Source organism: Lampetra fluviatilis, chromosome 2, assembly GCF_964198595.1.
Source record: "Lampetra fluviatilis chromosome 2, kcLamFluv1.1, whole genome shotgun sequence".
In the NCBI taxonomy this organism is placed as follows: domain Eukaryota; kingdom Metazoa; phylum Chordata; class Hyperoartia; order Petromyzontiformes; family Petromyzontidae; genus Lampetra; species Lampetra fluviatilis.
Genome location: NC_136276.1, coordinates 2,398,472 through 2,419,514, shown reverse-complemented (window position 1 = coordinate 2,419,514; position 21,043 = coordinate 2,398,472). Strand labels below are relative to the sequence as shown.

The following is a 21,043-nucleotide window of genomic DNA, read 5'->3' as shown; positions in this document are numbered from 1 at the left end:
GGGAGGCCCTCATCCAGCAGTGGATTGACAAAAAGAGCTCTACGTGTAATTCTACCACTACTACCCTATGCATTATCACCACTGTGCTTGTGCCTTGTGTTAGATCGACTCGGACACCCTGCTCCCGTGTCTCATGTCCCCGTGTCCCCGTGTCCCTGTGCGTCTCCCCGCTGCCCGGCGCTCCCCGCGTAGATCCGAGACGGCCTCCTGGAGCTGGACCCCGTGCTGGGCCGCTTCTGCAGCTCGGGGAACCCGCCGCCCGTGCAGAGCACGGGGCCCAGCGCCCTCGTGCACTTCCACTCGGACGCCAGCGTCAGCGACCGCGGCTTCCACGTCACCTACACCACCTCGCCGTGTATGCAGGCAGCGCGCACGTGCACGAGCGCGCAACAACAGGCGTTGTTCGCCCCGCTAAATTGACGGTAGTGTCAGCGCGGCGCTTGTGCCAGGCTAGGTGCACACTGAGGCGAAGGCTCGCTGGCAGGAGGTCACGTGGCAGGCCCAGGTGTTTTGGGTTGACTGCCCGAGATGGCAATTGCACCGCTTTTACTCCCGCCTGCTGTGCTAGCACATACACATACGTGCGCAAATATGCACACGTGTGCAAGCACACACGAGTCCACATGCACGCGAAATCACGTATTCACACACGAATACACCAATACAATTACACACACACACGCGTGTGCACACACTCACACACATGCAGACACGCACATGCACATATAATTCAAGAAAAGATCTCCAATTCAGTCTCACAGATCACAGGGAGCGAGTGTTGCTATCAAGGATCGAATATTGTTGGCACAGCAGCACACAAGTGGGTGGTGTGGTCGCGAAGATGAGCTCAAAATACAACGTATTATATAAGAAGTGAATATTAGTCTGGGAAAGCCTGTTGGAAGAGATGGGGCTTTAAATGGCATCTTAAAATAGCGATTCAACATATCCATTCGCACACTGCATCAATTGTCATTCAACACGAAGCTCGCCTAGAGCAGGTCATAGACATGTCTGCATACTTACCACTCATATGCATGGCAAGGAATCAAACCCAGGTTGTTTATTCAAATTTAACAAGCACGTCTGTTTTTTTTTGTAGAATAAGCTTTATTTTATCGTATTCTTTGGGTCTTTCGGTAAAGTCACGTAGATAGGTTCAAAGACAAAATAACAAAACTACGACGTTTCGATCACGACACAAGCGATCGTCATCGTGATCGAAACGTTGTAGTTTTTTGTTATTTTTGTTATTTTTTCTTTAAACCTAACTACGTGACTTTACCGAAAGACCCAAAGAATATGAATTCCTGCAGTCACGAAAGCTTTAAGCCAAGATTTATTCAATCGTGTTCGGAAAGCAGACAAAATAATTTCCACCTGATGTCGATAACTGCTCTACCAGGACAAGCCAATTTTAAAACACAAACTGAACAGCAGGCCAATGGCTCCACCCTGTGGCTACTGGGAGTGGGGAATTTTAGTAACTAATCTGTGGATACAATAAAAATCGTCTAAAATATTTGGGATGGATTAATTTGGTTTACATGGATGAAAAAAAAGTAAGGAAGTAAGGGAAATGTCCAGTTAATGAAGATTAAGTAGAAATAAAATAGTACGTAATTTAAATTTATACTTCCACTAAATGTCGTGGGTAACAACTATAGCACAGTTTAAATCACAAAAGAAATTCAATAATCAACATCCATTAAAAACAGGATGTCAATGTCAACGCAGCATCATCATATGTGTACATATCAACAAACAGTAATGCTCCAAAAATATCAATCCTACGTGTTTTTTGTTTTAGTAAACGACCTTTGATTTTTCCAATTACTTCTGAAATTCGATTTCTTATTGGCCAACAATGCCATGAGGCAGTGGTCATCGTTTGTACGATTATGGTGATGATGATGATGGTGGCGATGTTACTGATAAGAGGTAATGATGCTGCCAGTCAACATTTGTCAGTTTGGGAGTCACAACGCAGACATCGGCAGTTTTCGTCTAATTTTTACCGTCTCATCTGCATCAACATCTCTTTTACACAGTTACGTTCGGCTCCATTGGCCTCGAATTAACACTAGCTTATCATTTGCGTAACTAAAAATAGTACATTCTTTCACACACACACGCACACACGTACACAATTCGATTGCCTGTACCATGCGCACACCAATACATTTCAACCGTTACGTGCCCGCAACGTACGCGCCTCATCCACCCACTCTCCCTGACCCTTCTCTAACCTCGTCGTCGCCGCTGCTCTGCCCGTCGTTCGCCCCCCACAGCGGACCCCGGCTGCGGAGGAACGTACACGGACAGCGACGGGGTGCTCATCTCGCCCAACTGGCCCAACCCCTACCCACACAACCGGCAGTGCATCTACCTGGTGCGGCAGCCCGTGGGGGAGACGGTGGCGCTCACCTTCACCGACATGCAGCTCGAGGGGCACAGCAGCTGCGCCTTCGACTTTGTGGAGGTGCGGGGCCCACGCGGTGCACTGAACACACACACGTGGATATGTGTGCGTGTGTGTGCACGTATGTATGTACGCGCGATACGGGAGAGCAGCATGGGCGAGTAGGCAGGCTCTCCAGTCTTGCAGCTTGGTGTACAGACAACCAAGCAGCCACAGATGCACCATGCAGCTCAGTCTACAGACAGCCGACCTGCAGCCGTCTGGAACGCTCTTCCTTCCGATATTAGGAAGAAGCTACTGGAGCTATGCACTTTTAAACTATATAAACAACTCATTTCTTTAGAACTGCGTTTTTGTGTTTAGTTTTGTTGTCCTTCCCCCCGCACCTCTGAGTAGCACGGTTGGCTACGCACTGTGCGAAATCAGTTCGGTATACACCGGCGAAGCCTCGTGTACAGACAACCGCGCAACCATAACATGCGGTTGCTCTGGGTGGGTAGCGTCACGTGGCCAGTCAGAGATTACCAGGAGCACCGTGCTGCATGTGGCAGGGCCTGAAAGGTGAAACATTAAAAGTGACGTCCATAAATTCCCCCGCGGGATCTCGAGACCACCAAGCCTCGTCTCGATGAGAAGAGAGTGGAGCCAGGGTGGTCGATGCCTGTGCACTGTCTCAAGTAACTCTGCAGTTCGGCGTGACCTCTGACCTGGCTCAATTCCCTCTGCCCGACTTAGCGCGCGTTTCACACGCAAACCGAGTGCAATTTTAAATGAGGGTGTTTGGTAAATGCTCAAAGTTGACGTATGTGTATGTCATCAGTTTATCTTCCGATTCCGTTCCGATGACGTACGCGTACGAATCGGAAGTAAAAGGCCATGCGGGAGTGTGGCACGGTTTGGCGCCAGCTATCATAGAGTGTGGTGATGTCGCTACAATTCTCTGTGATGAGTTCAATGTCTTTAAAAACAGTGGCGCTGTGCCTCTCTAAATTAAATTAACGTGAACCGCTTGCGCGTTCCGAGATTCAGCGGTGAATGGGACACCCACCCTGCAACTTGCAGACGTCTCGGTATGGGAAAAGGTTAATAATTTTAAAAAAATACTTCACCCTTTCTGGCATAATACAGGTGTTAAGATGTTAAAACACCCAATAGACACCTATTACAAGGCAGCCAATCGCAGTAACCGCACATACTTGTGGTAAAAAACACATGCAAACGAATATTCTGGTGGTAAAGGATGCATTGCCCTTGAAGATGATTGATTCTGGCAAAAGGGTCACATGGATAGTCAAAAAGTGACACCGCTTTGTGGCATAGGAAGCACCCAGCCGTACCGTGACACATTAACAGGGCACACAGGGTGCAACACATCTTTGTAATTGCAATGCAGTATTGCCAACTTTAACCACAGGCACATAAAGAAATCTGCTGGCAAAGGAAACGGACCAAAAAAAGGAAACGATAATCTTTAAGGTGCACGCACATCACGTGGCGTTTCTTTATGGGCAGAAGCTAAAGTCCGCCTGCTCGTGCGAAGTCGAACATTAAAAAAAACCCGTCCCCCCAGTCGAAGGCGGTAAACTTCACAGAAGAGCCAACACGGTCAGCTGGCGGTAGCGTGGGCCCATAAAAACGAGCAGTTAATCCGTGGAGGCACCTGAGCGGAGACAATTTTTGACGTGAGGCATGTGCTCTGTGGACAATGAAGCCCTCGCGGAAACGAGGGGTGCGGCGATTCACGAATTCGTCATTGTAAATACATTCTCACGATCGGCGCGGTCTGAAACGTCGCAGCTTTATTTGAAGGCCGTGATGCGGATACCCTTCCACTCACAGCTGCGGCCAGCAGTGCTATCACCTTCTGTCGGAGAACGGCCCTGAAACATGATGCCGCAGAACGACCACTGAAGTCAAATCACCACAAGGCCCACGTTTACACCCCCAGGGCAGATATGTCAATGGCCTGCAAAGATCTTTTGTCGCATGTCAATTTAACCGAGTCTCTTCGGTGACCCTTTTATATCCACCAATTAGAAATGTTTGTCACCTGGCATTCAAATCAGGATTTAGCCAAATTAAGTGAAAACCAAATTTAGTTCAACTTCTTTTATTTATGCGCAGTCATCATTGACCATGCCAAGACCATCAACTCACTACACTCTTAAGAACCCAGTTTTTTTTCACGTGCGGATGAAATCCAGCGTCGAACCCCGGATCTCAGCAGTGTTGACTCGGCCCTCTGACCCATTAATCAACGGAAATTTCCTTCGACCCTCCACCCTCTTCATTCCGCCATGTCCACCATGCCCACCGGACCCACCGTGCCCACTGTTACCCACTGTGCCCCACTGTGCCCCACTGTGCTGTGAGCCAGGTGAGGGATGGAAGCTCCGAGTCGGCGCCCCTGATCGGGAAGTACTGCAGCAGCGACATCCCGGCACCCATCACCTCGTCCTCGTACAGCCTGTGGCTCCGCTTCAAGTCCGACCACTCCGTGTCCCGCGCCGGCTTCCGCGCCCTCTACCAAGTCGGTACGAGCCCCCTCTGTCCTGGTTCTGCTCGCATGGTCCAGGCAGCAGCTGCTCTTTCCCGTTTCGAAGGAAATAAGCAATTAGATGACGGTAGAGCAATGGATTTCACGTATGCCTATATGTACGCATGTTGCAATTCTTTCGCACCGTACGTAGCCGACCGGTGCGGGGATTGCGTCCACACGGCAACCGCTCATTCAAGGGGTTGGCCAACCATCCCAATGCAGGATCCTCCTGAAAAATTATTGAGACTCCGGATTTCCTGGATAAAGGGCACACTGTCTGTTATAACGTACAATGTGAACTTCACGAGTCCTTGCACACCTCCGCACTCCTGGTGATCCGTGACCTCTGCATACCCAACCCCTGACCCCCAACGGCAGCGTGCGGAGGCCAGTTCAGCGGAATGGGCGAGATCCGCACCCCGTACCACCCCAACGCGTACCCACACGGGCGCACCTGCGAGTACGTTATCTCGCAGCCGCAGGGCAAGTCGGTGACGCTCAACTTCCTCACCTTCGACATCGAGAACGCCAGCGACTGCAGATACGACTATGTCGAGGTGCTCGATCACTCACTCACTCCCTTGCTCGCTCACTCGCTCGATCACTCGCTCACTCGCGCCTCTCGCTTTTTTGCCCGCTTGCTCACTCGCTCGCTCACTCGCTCACTCACTCGCTCACTCGTTTGTTCATTTTCTTTTTGCATCCAAAGTTATACTCCAAGCTTTGTTTAAACGTTACAGTGGTTCACCTGCCCCATTGACGAATGTTCTTTTTAGAATTTGACCGAACCCATCTCTTGCCCACAATTACTTCGCCTTCAACTCGATGACCCCTTCTTGTGTGTGGCGCGTCACATGGCCTAACTCTGACCACCCCCAAAACCCCGTGACCACTTCTCCTCCGTCTCAACGGCGCGTTGCTGAACGTGGCTAACTGCTGGTCGCGTCTTCCCGGGATCAGATTCGGGATGGAGGCAGCGAGGACGCCAACCTCATCGGCCGCTACTGTGGCACTGGGCTGCCCCCACCGGCCCAGTCCACGCAGAGCCTGCTCTACGTCAAGTTCGTGACCGACGCTTTGGTGGCCAACAATGGCTTCACGGCACAGTACGACGAGTCCCGTGAGTCCGTCAGCATCGACGTCGTCATCGTTCAAATAATAATTATAATAATAATGATTTCAACGAGTAATGCGCCACGCAGTATTAGCTCGCATTATGGTGAATCAATGAGGTAATGCTTCTGTGGTTCTTTTTTATTTTCAAGAAAGTTGTGATTAAAGATACTTCTTCGAATACAATCAGTCCTTATCATCATCGTCATACGCACATCAACACCACCACCATCACGGCCACTTGGATAATCATTGCAAGTTGTGATCTACTTCACACTACGTCAAAACAGCCAAGCTGTCTCTCAAACCATGAGCCAAGGACGTCGTAGAGATTATATTTGCCTTCTATAACAGGGACACTCCGTCATTAGGATCCACTCTCTTCGTGGCTCGGAATCATCTCGTAGCTCAGTTAAATTCGCGTAATTAAAATGTAACATTTGGGTCCAAACTTTGCACGGAATGTTTATGAAAGAAGATCAGTCAGCGGTTGACATTACATCGTTTTGTGGCTTTGTATCCTGACGCTTTGTGCTACTCTTTGCCGCGACACGACATTTGAAGCCCCCGTAATTTTCCGTGAGCCCAGTGCTGCACTGGAACTCTCAGCGTTAATGTTCAGCAGTCGCTCGCTCCCCCCAGATGTTTGACATTCGCCAACTAACTACCTCCTATACGCTGCCAAGCCTGGTGGTGCCCATTCAGACGCTGTCTTTCCGACAGACCTGTTGTTCACCTGAGGACGGTTGCTTGCGTTGTGGCCGAAACGTCGTGAGAATTATTTTATTATGTTTTATTATTATTTTATCATTTCCCTTCTACGTGACTTTACCGAAAGAACCAAGAAGATAACAACCTCCTGTCAACCGCTCACCTCCACCGCTCACCCTCTCTCTCCGTCGACCACCCCCTCCTCTCGCCTTTGCCGCGACATCAGCGTGCGGTGCCACCTACACGGCGCAGCAGGGCACCGTGTCGAGTCCCGGCCACCCGACCCCGTACCCGCACGGCGCCAACTGCACGTGGCACGTGGCGGTGCAGCCCGGCTTCATCGTGCGCCTCACCTTCACCACCTTCACGCTCGAGTACCACCAGAACTGCGCCTACGACTACGTGGAGCTCTACGACAACAGCACCACGGCCAGCGAGAGCCTCATCGGAAGGTGCGGCGGGGGCTGGGGAGGGATGGGGGGGGGGTGGGGGGCTGGGGAGGGATGGGGGGGTGGGCGAGGGGTATGGAGTTCGGTCCGGCGACGCGGAGCCTTGCGCCCGCGTCATCGTCGTCATTGTCATCGGCGTCATCGGCAGCGGCATCATCGTCGGCGACATCATCGTCGTCGGCGTTGCTGTGTCTTCTTATATAAATTTGTTATTGACATCAAAAAACCCAGAATACAAAGTAGACTTCAAAAAGAGGGGGAACAAAACAGCAGATAACGTTTGTAACAAACTTGAACGTAATCCACCCTCAAAATTAGGGATTCCTCGGGGGCGTCTAGGCCCGCTGCCCTTTCGCAGAAGAGGTAACGATCAGGAGCGGTGTATTCAAGAGGAAGGGGAAGAATGGGAGGGGGGGGGGTAAGGAATAATGGAACCAAACAGAACCAGAAATAAAATAAATGCGTCATCGTCAGTCTTAATCATCGTTATCGGCCGCAATCATCGCGACCATCCGCATGATCATCATCATCACCCCAGCGCTCTCTTTTGATCACCACGTGCGTAATTATCATCGTCGTGAGCAGCAGCAACATAATCAGCAGCAAAATAAATGCTGGTCATCATCACCATCTCATTTATTAAACAATAATATATGTATTATGTACACAAGCAAGCTTCAACAAATCTCATAACTTTTTCAGATCGGTCTTATTTGGGATATTCGGCCTCTTCCTTGCTGTAGCTCTGTATTGTAGGAGGAAGCTAGAATTCCCTGATAAAAATCAGGAGAAAACGTCACACCTGCAGAGATGAAAGTGAAGCGAAAGTTCCTATACTTACCCCTGACTGCGCCGACAGCTGCCCAGCGATCGCTGAGTTCGAGGGCCCGCTGTGACCTGTTACCCGCACCACGTGTGTGGTGGCATGTCGTGTGTGTGGTGGCATGTCGCGTGTGCGGTGGTGCGTGGTGTGTGTGTGGTAACATGTCGTGTGTGTGGTGATGCGTGGTGTGTGTGGTGGCATGTCGTGTGTGTGGTAACATGTCGTGTGTGTGGTAACATGTCGTGTGTGTGGTCATGTATGGCGTGTGTGGTGGCATGTCGCGTGTGCGGTGGCATGTCGTGTGTGTGGTGGCATGTCGTGTGTGTGGTGGCATGTCGTGTGTGTGGTGGTGCGTGGTGTGTGTGTGGTAACATGTCGTGTGTGTGGTGATGCGTGGTGTGTGTGGTGGCATGTCGTGTGTGTGGTGATGCGTGGCGTGTGGTAACATGTCGTGTGTGTGGTGATGTGTGGCGTGTGTGGTGGCATGTCGCGTGTGCGGTGTCGCGTGGCGTGCGCCCATCGCAGGTTCTGTGGCCGCTCGGTGCCTCCCTCCATCACCACCACCACCAACGTGCTCACCATCCTCTTCGTGGCCGACGCCAGCATCAGCACCGAGGGCTTCTCGGCCTCCTACGTGGCACTCAACGCCTCCACAAGTGAGCCGCGAGCGGTGCCGCTCCGCGCGAGTTCGAACGCGGGATCTCGGGAGCAGCGGCTCGGCTCTCTGACCCCCCTGAGCCGACCGGCCAACTCGTGCCGATGATTCCTAATGACAGAGAAGCTGGTATAACCACAGCCGTGAGAGTCACCTCGCTGACAAAACTCGATGGACTTGTTCTAAAAATTAAAAGTTAAGCGACCTTCTAAGTTAACTTTCTGATCCCTTAAGGGTATGTTTTCATTTTGTGTGCGTTGTGTAACGCGCGGACTTGTAGAGTGGCACGTATTTCACACACGTATTGCTCACGGGAGCTGCACCAGATATTTCTTGAGTGTGATGTGAAAACAAATCTATAGCTTTTTTATTTTCTAGAAAGCAAACACAATACCCCCGTCTCAACCTCTCCACTCTCACGGTGCCACCTTTCACTCTCAAGCCATCGACGGGCCACTGATATGCACTGCCCGGCTTGAAGGGGGTCTGACAGTGTGTGCAGGACTTATTGAGTCAAGTCAATGCCCCCCTTTTGGAGTGAGCGCAATGCCTTATTTATAGTGTCGGTAGTTTACATACGTTGTGTTTTTTTGGCATTGACGGAAGAAGGCACGCAACGATCTGCCGTTGTAAATGATGTCACCTTGTACTTCTGCCTTCATTGCAGTTATCACGCTTTAATGATGATCGCGCTCACCATGCCCGCGTCGGATAATCCAGCTTGCGAGAGTTGAACCTTTATGCAAAGCGTCCGCAACTGATGTCCTGTTACATGATGGCGAAGACATTGGACAAAACTGTCGAGATAAGCAACAAGATAAACGGAATGGAAACATCGGCAATAAGAGTATTGCATTCTTGAATCAATTCCTGACCCCAGAATCAGACGATTCATACAATGGCTATGGGGGAATAACGTATGTTGACGTATGTTGATCTTTTTTCGCACCGTACGTAGCTAACCGTGCTGATCGGAGGTGCGGGGGAAGGACAACACATTTTACATAAACAGCAGTTCTAAAGAAATTATTTTACAATTTAGATTATTTTAAAGTGCTTAGCTCCAGTGGCTTCCTAATATCGGGAGGAAGAGCGTTCGAGACACCTGCAGAAGCGCGCTTCTGAAAGTGCGCGATACGGTGACCGTCTTTGTTCGATGGTGAGCCGAAAGCGGCTGTGAGGATGACCAGAGTTTGCATGATGGTTTGTGTTCCTTGACGCGAGATTAGCAAGGTCACCATCACGATCAATGGGCAGATAGCCTGGAGGTGACCACTGCACATTTCGTCATTTGTTTCAACTTTCCTCTGTCTTGTGCCACTATGCTCAAGTAGTGCCACATCTTTCTGGCAGCAATCTCCAATTTCGTCGTGAAGCCATTCTTTGTTAGCTCTCCCTCTTTTTCCGGTTCCTTCCAGCAAGGTACTGTGGTTCATTTGTGGCGCCACCTTATCTCCATATATGTGTCTGTTCAAAATGTTTAGCGTACTTCCCGACATGCAACAAACTTGAAATTTGCCATGTGGGTACCTTCCAGACTGTACACCATGCAAAAATAAAAAAAAATACACTTTATATTTATTTTGGGGGGGGTCTCAATGATGCATGTATTTTTTGCACGGCAAGTGAGCTGTGACGTCAATCTGTCACGTGACCCGCGCATGTGGAAGCGTAACGCATTGTTGTGTAGTGGTTAGCGCACTGCGCTACGAACCCGGCGACCCGAGTTCGATTCCCGCTCACGGCCACCACCAGTGACGATTATTTTAACCGCTCCTGGGCCTCCCCTAGGTCGACTCAGCCTCAAACGAGTAACTGGTGTGGTGTGTGAACATCGCCACTGGGGAAACAAAGGCGGCCGGGCGTGGTGAATCCAAGTCCCGGGCGAAGCCGGGTAGTACAGCTAGTGCTTAATAAAAATGAATCGCACACGTAAGGATAAGCAGCATGGTCTCAGCAGGGAGGAGGACGTCAGGCCAGGCAGGCGAAATCGACTGTGCCCCCCCCCCTCCGACTGACGCTAAGCGTGCATCTCCGTGCCGCGTGCAGCGTGCGGACAGGTGTTCACCGACCCGTCCGGCGTGATGACCTCGCCCAACTACCCGGCAAACTACCCCGGCTACCGGGAGTGCATCTACACCATCACGGTGGGGGCTGGCCGCCAGATCGCCCTCAACTTCACCGACTTCCTGCTCGAGGGGCCTGGCAACGGCAACTGTCCTTTTGACTACCTCGAAATCAGGTGAGACATTTCAATTGCAAGCGAACACACGGCCAAGGCGATGGACGGTGTTCCTCTCCTATTGCAGTCCAGAGTCGGTGGTGGAAATTCCACATTGCTGCGGCAGGAGCTTTTCTACCCACAGGACAAGAAATTTTGACTTCCCACAGAGTGCAAATGCAGCCTCGCCACGCGGTGCTCATTTGACTGATGATGATGGCCAAGTCGACCGCTGGTGTCTGCTCATCACGAAGATGATGATGATGTTGAGAGGTTTCCATGGGGCTGGGGGGTCAGAGCATCCATTCGGCACCACTGAGATCTTGGGTTCAAATCTCGGTAGCCACGCATAGTTGAAACCACGAGTTCTCAAGCGTAGCAGGTTGATGGTCTTGGCCCAATCACCAATTGTTGCAGGAAAAAAAAACGTGACGTAAAATTTGAATTTGCCTACAATTTCAGTTTGACCGTCACGCAACAAGTCGTGCAGATGACAGGTCACTTGAAGGTAACTCAGAAGTACAATAGTTAGCTACAAACTCATCGCACTCGTGATGTGATACCTGCTTCTGCTGGCCCATTTTCTCTCAATGGAGTGGAGCACCACTTTAGGAGAATACTAAATGGGTTCTTCATTTTGTGATGCGTCAGAATAATATTTGCATATACGAATATATTGTATACGCAGTCATTAAACACGAAGCGCTTGCCGCAAATGAACCACAGTACCTTGCTGATCTCGTCAAGGAACCCAAACTCCAGTCATCCTCGCAGCAGATTTTATATAGCCATCGAACAAAGACGGTCACCACATCGCGCGCTTTCAGATGCGCTTCTGCGGCCGTCTGGAACGCTCTTCCTTCCGATATTAGGAAGGCACTGGAGCTATGCACGTTTAAATGAAGATTGAAAACTCATTTCTTTAGAACTGCTTCTTGTGTTTAGTTTGGTGTCCTTCCTTCGCACCTCAGATGAGCACGGTTGGCGACCTACGGTGCGAAAGAAGTTCAACATGCGTACGTACATACGGGACTCACGGTACATGCGCCGTTTACAGGAACGGCGGCTACGAGACGTCTCCGCTGGTGGGGAAGTACTGTGGCACGAGCGCACCGCCCCTCCTCCTGTCGCACGGGAACAAGCTGTGGTTCAAGTTCAGGACGGACGGCTCCGTGGAGGCTCGAGGATTCTCGGCTCACTGGGACGGCACGGCCACTGGTGAGCGGGCGTAGCGACGCGGGATCCGGACAGGTCTGGCTCGGTGGTCTGGCTCGGTGGTCTGGCTCGGTGGTGTGGCTCGGTGGTCTGGCTCGGTGGTCTGGCTCGGTCGTCTGGCTCGGTGGTCTGGCTCGGTGGCCTGGCTCGGTGGTCTGGCTCGGTGGTCTGGCTCAGTCGTCTGGCTCGGTGGTCTGGCTCGGTGGTCTGGCTCGGTGGTCTGGCTCGGTGGTCTGGCTCAATGGTCTGGCTCGGTGGTCTGGGTCAGTGGTCTGGCTCGGTGGTCTGGCTCGGTGGTCTGGCTCGGTGGTCTGGCTCGGTGGTTTGGCTCGGTGGTCTGGCTCGGTGGTCTGGCTCGGTGGTCTGGCTCGGTGGTCTGGCTCAATGGTCTGGCTCGGTGGTCTGGCTCGGTGGTCTGGCTCGGTGGTCTGTTTCGATGGTCTGGCTCTGTGGTCTGGCTCGGTGGCCTGGCTCGGTGATCTGGCTCAGTGGTCTGGCTCGGTGGTCTGGCTCGATGGTCTGGCTCGGTGGTCTGGCTCAGTGGTCTGGCTCGATGGTCTGGCTCGGTGGTCTGGCTCGATGGTCTGGCTCAGTGGTCTGGCTCGGTAGCTCGTGACAGTGGCGGCGGTCTATAGCGTGCAGCCCCGTCAACGTCAAAAGTGGAAATCCCACTATTTTATTATTATTGGTGCCTCGAGAGCCAAAATTGCGCTTGCTATTGTGTCTGCCCATCGTGTCTATGGACAAGTACGACATAGCAAACACGAAATGACAAATACACAAATATTATACATCTGTAACTTGTATTGTACAGCATTTCTGCAGTGGGCAAGGGGTGGGTTAAGGGCGAAGCTTTATCGTGTAATAAATAAGTATGCATACCTACTTCTGACACCGTATAATGTTTGCTCACAGAAGCAGCGGTAACTTTAGAGAAACCTTAACCACGGCAAATGACAACTGAGTCCCACGCAGGTCCAGCCAGGAATCGTTCACATGACTGGTAACGACGCCCTCTAGTGAATATGACCTCACACTACGAGGCAACTCGAACGAGAAGAAATCAATCACTTCATTTGCTTTTTAGAAAAAAAAGAGAACATTGGCAACGACAAATGACGCAGTCTCTTCACGAAATATTACAGTTTTTTCTAAAAGCATTGAAGTTCCATATGGTAGTTTTGGGACATCTTCAAAGAACTTGAAATCCTTAAGACATAGACCACCACAGATATTACATTAACAGGGGGGGACATGTGCAGCAGCTACGTCCTCATCGTGTCCCTCGCAGGTACCCGGTCATGTTAGCCATGTCCGGGGAAACCAAAGCTGCAGCTCGCTGGCTGAATCGTCATGATCCCGGCCGACACGCGACTCCACACCTGTAACACAATCCGGTGCTTTGACTGCGGGAAGTCGCGTGAAAAGCATTCACTCAATAAAAATTACATGAACAGACACCCAAAGTCAGTAGCCGCGGTTAAGTTATCGTTCGGCAAGTGAGAGCGATCCCGCCGTTCGTGCTGCGTGGCTCTCTGACGAGCCTTCTGATTGTTACCGTGCGTCGCTCGTCACGACGTCCGACCAATGAACACTTTACTGGAGTGAAACACGCGGAGCGGAGAGCGTTGGGAAAAACGCATTCGAGAACCAGGGCACACGCACGCGCACACAACTCGCGTTCGAGTTCACGACCACCCCCCGTGCTCTTGACCAGGCTGCGGGGCGACGCTGACGGGCGCCACTGGAAGCTTCACGTCCCCCAACTACCCGCTGCCCTACACGCCCAACGAGGAGTGCTACTGGCTGATCCGCGCCTCCGCCGGCAGTCGCCTGCGCCTGACCTTCGCCGACTTCCACCTGGAGTCGCACGGGAGCTGCGCTTATGACTACCTCGCTGTACGTTTGTTGAATGTTTTTCGCCGTACGGTCGTGATGTCCTACAACGCGGTAGCTGTGTTGCTGAAGAATACCGTGTTATGGAAATCGCGTTATAATAAATAATCTATAAGGTTAAGGCACAGTCTGTGATAGCACGTGAGATGCGTACCCAGGCTGAACAAAGATTGAGGCACGTGTGTAGCATTTAGAAGGATCCAGCAGCATCCCAAAGCCCCGTGCGATGATGCTACGACGAGGCAGCAGTACAACCGCTTATTCCTACTCGCGCGACGTAGTTCCGTTCACTCCATCATAAAAGATGCGTTCCCCAATACATTCATTGCGTTATATCCGATTTGCTTTTTGAGAGCGTGGCAAATCCGCCAGCTCCATCTCACTCGAACCCGGTTGTCGCGCCGCGTCAACCCGGCAGCAACTGCCTCAAGCGGCGCGCCCCTCTGACCCGTCAGGTGTTCGACGGCTCGAGCGCGAACTCGCCGCAGCTCGCCAACCTGTGCCACGACGGCATTCCGCCGCCCATCGAGAGCAGCGGCGACCACATGTACGTGAAGCTGCGCACGGACGGCTCCATCAGCGCCGGAGGATTCTTCGCCACCTACACTCAGAGTACGCCGCCGCCCGCCCGCCCGCCCACCCGGCCGGCCGGCTCGCGTGCCGCACTCGCCCGGCCCGTTCTCGCTCCGCTGCTGGATGAAGGCCTCCCCCCGTGCTGGGCCGCACGTGGCGGTTGGTTCGCCGCGCTGCTCAGTGCGGGGGTTGGCGAAGGGGGGGCAATGCGGGACCCGTCAAGACATCACCCGCCGCTGATGTTAGCCCTGGCTAGGAACTGAACTTGTTTAGCCGGGTTTGTAGCGCAATACGCTAATCACTGCAACACGGCTCCACCCCTGATCTCTAGTACGACTTTTTGGGGGTTTTTACCCTATCTCTGGCCACTCTGGCTTTGTAACGTGTAGAGAAATATTTGTTTGGGAATTTCTCGACAAGGGATTGTTTAAGCAGAATGAGAGTCTTGAGACTCGGTAATAATGCACTCATTTGGTGAATATTTAAAGCATACTTATTGCAAGAGTTGCCATTCACTGTGATGCTTTGAAGCCACGCAGAGCCGTACATTGTCTACCACTGGCTCAACGCTGCGTGCAGAGGTGATACCTGCCCGGTGCTCAACTGAAACTGTCGTGTAATTGAAACTGTCTCTTGCCTTGTCCCTGTTTCTACACTCAAACCCCAACGCCAAAACTCCCAACCACCACTCACTTCCACCTCCACACCAACTCCAACAACTCCCGATCGCCACTCACCCCGACCGACCCACCTCGATACCCCAACTGCATACAACCCAACAAAGTCTGCCAGGGCACGGTGATCGTGAACCGCTCACGCGGCCATTTGGAGAGCCCCAACTTCCCCAACGTCTATCCGCACAACAGCAACTGTAACTGGCTCATATCGGCCACCCTGGGGAACACCCTCAACTACACCTTCCTCACCTTCCAGCTGGAGCACGTCGTCTTTGACTACGTGGAGGCGAGTGACGGAGGCGCGCGAGGCCACGATGCGGTGCACGATGTTCGGCGACGATTCGCTCGATAATTTGTTTGCATGAAAAACTCTGAATGATTATCTTATTTTTTTTCTGTTGTATTGTATATTCATTCAAAACTCGGTCATCCTCACAGCAGCGGCTTTTGGCGAACCATCGAACAAAGATGGTCACCGCATCGTTGCGGTGCTTTCAAATACGCTTATGCGGCCGTCTGGAACGCTCTTCCTTCCGATATATATTAGGAAGCCACTGGAGCTATGGCACTTTTAAATCATCAAGATTAACAAACTCATTTCTTTAGAACTGATTTTTTGTGTTTAGTGTGTTGTCCTTCCCCCACACCTCCGATTAGCATGATTTACTACGTACAGTGCGATTTTGTATTTGTTCAAGTAGCCTTTTCAATATTCGTTTGCTCAGTCGGTGGCAATCATTATCGATGTAATATATCACCCCCGCTCACGGCTATATGCATTGTCTCGATTCGCAGTCACAATTGTACGAGCGAATCGATTATTTGTATGTCACGGGGGTGACATCGGGGGCCGCACGTCAGGGGTCTCGACTGAAGGCCACCAGAGGCCGCCAGTGGCCTGCGAGCCTTGCAATGAAGCACACTGCTCTCGAGCATCCTGTAGTAGAGGCCCTTCCTCCTGCAGTGGCACAAGCAAGCAATTGCAGGGCCGCACCTTTGCCACCGCTCACCCTCTGCCCCCGTGCGTCTCCACCGCTCACAGCTGTTTGACGGCTCGGACGCCTCAGCGCCGCTCATTGGCAGGTTCGGGGGCACGGATCGACCCCCGGCCGGCCAGACCACGGGCCAGCACCTCTACACCACCTTCGTCACCGACTCCTCCGTCGCTTACAGCGGATTCCAGATGAGCTGGTACCAAAACGGTACGTGCAGGGAGGGAGTGTGCGGGTGGGAAGGGGGGCACAGGAGCGAGTCCGGGATAGACGGAGGGAACGGTGGGGAAATGGGAGAGAGGGGGTGAACTGGTGGGGGGGCAAAGGATGGGGGGGCCGTTTGAAGGGGGAATTGTGGGAGAAGTTGCATGTGCAGCGGTGTGGTTGTTAAACTGCCCTCTACACAATTATGTAATCTACGTGAAGCATGTAATTGCTTGGCTCCCTTGCAAGTCAATTAATTCTCGTGGTACGGGATAGCTTTGGGATTCTAGGTTCGATTCGTTATTTTAGGAGTGCATTGGCGAATGTAGCACCTCCAGTGGCTGCAGGGGTCACGTGAAGCAAAATAGTTGATGCACCTATCATGAACCTAAGAATCGATTTTAAGCGATGAATCAATACATCATTAGTCCATGTTGTTATCACGCCGTTCTTCGAGTGCATGGCTACCGTGGCGGCGTTACGTTTCAAAGACAGTTCTAGTCAAGAGTAGTCTCACAGTGCCGGGCGATGTCGCTGTATGGTTTTACCCAATTGAGTGAATCGCGAGCGGTCTTCAAACATTCGTAATTATGAACGCTGTCGACGCCGCCAATACACACACGCCCTCTCATCAGCACACGCACAATACGCACGCCATGTTGCTGCCCACCGGAAACGATCGCAGCTTCGCTCCCGCCGTGCCCCGTGACGCACGAGGGCTTCGGAGGCGATGGCTCGGTTGACTCGCGCGGAGATGCCTCCGACCCTTGACCTCCTGCCCTGTCGCCCCCGTCTCATCCCCTCACTCCTCGCAGGCTGCGGGGGAGACCTCACGGGACCGAGCGGAGAGTTCAACAGTCCCGGCTACCCGAACAACTACCCCAACAACCGCGAGTGCCTCTGGTTCCTGGAGACGTCGCAGGGCAGCAGCGTGCAGCTCACCATCGACGTGTTCGAGGTCGAGAGCCACCCCGACTGCAACTTCGACGTCCTGGAGGTGAGAGGTCGTGCCGTTGTCCACGTCGCGGTTCGCGAGCGGCCACGTCGGCCACACACTCTGACCTCCTCCCGTTATTTCCTTCCCGTCCTTCGTGCCCTGGAGCGTTCATTCTCCCGATTAGCACGGTTGGCTATACGTGCGATGCGAAAGAAGGTCAACACACACACATCAACATACGTACATTACTGGTCTGCCCTCCGCTGTTCGTCTTTTATCCATGTTTAAATCGCTCTCTGCCCCTCTTGGCCGATGCACATTGTTCCTTGTAGTGTTTTCACTGGTACTGAAGGTTTGCTTACCAATGATGTTGGAAAACGTGGGATAACTTTTTAGTTGTTTGTGCTTTTTCCTTTGGTGCCATTTCTTAATTTAGTTTATTCATTTTAGATTTTGCTTGGTAGAAGGGTTTTAATTTGCTTGGTATTGGCTGTATATGGGATTTGGTCCTGATACATATATAATGAGTGTACATTGTTGTGGGATGCTATTAACATCAATGACACGATATAAAATGTAAGTATTATTACAAATAATCTTTTAGAAATTCTTACCCCTCCGCTCGTGATCACCGTGCCATTCCACCGTCACTTCTTTGCCACCGTACGTAGCCAAGCATGGTGCTGCTCTCACGCATGACGTGCCTTCTGCTGCCCTTCTCCTGATGGTGGGGGGCACCTTTGTCTTTGCGCCAGGTGTACGGGGGTCCCGACCTGAGCTCGGTGCGGCTGGTCCAGCTGTGCCACTCGCAGCCGGCCGGCCAGCCTCACCACGTGAGCAGCACGGGCAACCACATGATAGTGCGCTTCAAGACCGACGTGTCCGTCAGCAAGAAGGGATTCCACGCCTCCTGGCAGGAGAGGCCTGGAGGTGAGCCCCCCCCCCTCCCCACCCCCCGGAGGGATGTCGGGACGTGGTGAGAGAGGGCATAGAGGTGCTCGTTTGATTGTATTTTTGAGATTGTGCCTTTGTGATTTTCTTTGTGAGATTGCATCGGTGAGATTGCACTTGTGAGATGGTGCTTTTCAGATTGTGTTTGTGAGAGATTGGGTAACCTATTCAATGTGGAAGAAGCAATGGAGGTTTTTAAAGATGTATCCAGGATTTTTCTCTATCTGTCTTGTGTCCATTCCGTTAGAACACCTTATTATTACAATTATTTTACCCAGGAAAGGGTCATTACTCTTATTCCGGGAGGGTTCTGCAGTGGCGTGGTTTGTCCCGTGCTGAGTCATTAGTGTTTGGCTTGCGGGAGGAAAGCGGAGGACCCTGTAAAAGTTTCAGTCGGTGGTTGGCGTGGAAACGCGGCAACCGCGATGGAGTTCGGTGCGCTCAACAGCACTGCAGCGACGACAAAATAATTGCTACTCGGATCAAATCGCGACCGAAAATTGCGACAAGACGTCAAATTGTGGGGGAAGAAGCGGCGGTGGTGAGAGGTGCGAGGGGAAGTGGTGAATCATTAAATGCCTGAAATAAACTTGAGAAACGAAGACGGCATCCCCTGTGCACCAGGTGTTTGCGCTTGTGCTGTACCGCTCTCCAGCGGGTTTTCTCGGGCTGTTGCCGCTCGCTGTCCGGCACGACGTCCGACGTTTCGCCCCCTCCCCAGCACTCGGGAGCGAAAACGTTGGCACGTCATTCTGCACGAAGGCGGGGTACAGCTCGAACACGCGTCGTCGCAGATACCCCCTCCGCCTGGTTCCTTTCAACTTTGTTTCTTTCAACTTTCCCCCGCCCCCACCTATCGTCCCCCATGCCCTCCCTGCCTCCCTCAGGCTGCGGAGGCAACGTGAGCGCCCCGAGCGGAGAGATACACTCGCCCAACTACCCGCAGCCGTACGGCACCAACGTCGACTGCTCGTGGCTCGTGTCGGTGGCGCGCAACCACCGCGTGCAGCTCGCCTTCAACACCTTCGACCTGGAGACGCACAGCAACTGCAACTACGACTACGTCGCTGTAAGGCTCGCTCAATCGCTCGCTCGCTCAATCGCTCGCTCGATCGCTAGATCACTCGCTTGATTGCTCGCTAAATCGCTCGCTCGATCACTCGCTCGATCACTCGCTCGATACTCGCTCTCGCGTCCATGCCCGGTTAGGCTCTGTGTGTCTAGCCAGGCCACCGTGGCTCCACCATGAATCAATCGCTCTCTCAGTAGACAATGTAACAAAGTGAGAGCCCACCGATACCAATGTTCGATTATGTTTAATTTCGATGACGACGACGGTGATGACAATGATGACGTTGATGATGCTTAGGATGTTTGATATTAACGGCAATTGCAACGACAGCGATGATGTTGATGAGAACAGTGATGTTGATGATGATGACGTCCATTATTTTGATGATTACGAAGATATTGATGTTGATGGTGATTACCGATGATGATGGTGGTCATGGTAGCATCGCTCAGCAGGTTCTTTATAACGGCTTTGGTGTTTAGTTTGTTGTCCTCTGCCCGCACCTCCGATTGCATGGCTAAAACAATTGTAACAAAAATATTTTACCAGGTAAGGCCCACTGAGGTATATAGCCGTTTTCAGAAGCGACCTGGCCACAAATGATAGGTCTACGAAATGGCTTATCGCGTGGAAAATATATCGCAGGCAAATGCTCCGATTCTAATTGTGGAGGGAAAACCCGGAGGACCCGGAGAAAAATGTACGCGAACGCGGGGAGAGAGAGAGAGAGAGATAGAGACGCGCAAACTCCAGCTACGCAGCAGCAGGCGTCGGGGTCAGGATCGAACCCACGACCTCCTGCATACCGGGCGAGGGAGTTGACATCTCGCCACCGCGGCGGCGCCCCTGCGTCGATGCGTGCAGGTGCACGACGGCAGCAACGAGCACGCGCCGCTGCTGGCCAAGCTGTGCGGCACGGCGCTGCCGCCGGCGCTCGCCGCCACGGGGAACGAGCTGTTCGTGCGCTTCCGCTCCGACGGCAGCGTGCAGCGGCACGGCTTCAGCGCCTCCTTCAGCACCGGTGAGCTGCGGCACCGTCGTCGTCGTCCTCGTCGTTGTCGTCATGAACATCAACACCATCGTCACCGTCGTCATCAACACCATCGTCACCGTCTTCATCAACACCATCGTCACCATCGTCATCAACACCATCGTCACCGTCGTCATCAACACCATCGTCACCATCGTCGTCAACACCATCGTCGTCATCAACACCATCGTCATCAACACCATCGTCACCATCATTGTCAACACCATCAACACCATCGTCTTCAACACCATCGTCACCATCATCGTCAACACCATCGTCACCATCGTCATCAACACCATCGTCATCAACACCATCGTCACCATCATCGTCAACACCATCGTCACCGTCGTCATCAACACCATCGTCACCATCGTCATCAACACCATCGTCACTGTCATCATTAACATCATCGTCGTCATCACCACCATCATCACCATCGTCATCAACACCATCGTCGGCGTGGTTATCAACACCATCGTCGTCGTGGTTATCAACATCAACACCATCGTCACCATCATCATTAACATCATCGTCGTCATCAACACCATCGTCACCATCGTCAT

At 52.2% G+C, this 21,043-nt stretch overlaps 1 protein-coding gene across 1 annotated transcript in view; it reads left to right on the top strand.

The window, feature by feature from the left end:
• The window catches only part of CUBN (cubilin), a 78,854-nt gene that overhangs the window by 20,888 nt on the left and 36,923 nt on the right, over nt 1-21,043 (top strand). The window contains exons 16-32 of the mRNA XM_078864850.1: nt 193-355; nt 2,292-2,482; nt 4,800-4,956; nt 5,340-5,518; nt 5,922-6,081; nt 7,012-7,237; nt 8,583-8,713; nt 10,762-10,954; nt 11,991-12,151; nt 13,866-14,047; nt 14,500-14,656; nt 15,402-15,580; nt 16,337-16,496; nt 17,306-17,487; nt 18,183-18,357; nt 19,266-19,447; nt 20,315-20,471. Of these exons, the coding sequence (XP_078720976.1) occupies nt 193-355; nt 2,292-2,482; nt 4,800-4,956; nt 5,340-5,518; nt 5,922-6,081; nt 7,012-7,237; nt 8,583-8,713; nt 10,762-10,954; nt 11,991-12,151; nt 13,866-14,047; nt 14,500-14,656; nt 15,402-15,580; nt 16,337-16,496; nt 17,306-17,487; nt 18,183-18,357; nt 19,266-19,447; nt 20,315-20,471 (2,935 nt within the window). The remainder of the gene's footprint in view (nt 1-192; nt 356-2,291; nt 2,483-4,799; nt 4,957-5,339; nt 5,519-5,921; nt 6,082-7,011; nt 7,238-8,582; nt 8,714-10,761; nt 10,955-11,990; nt 12,152-13,865; nt 14,048-14,499; nt 14,657-15,401; nt 15,581-16,336; nt 16,497-17,305; nt 17,488-18,182; nt 18,358-19,265; nt 19,448-20,314; nt 20,472-21,043) is intronic.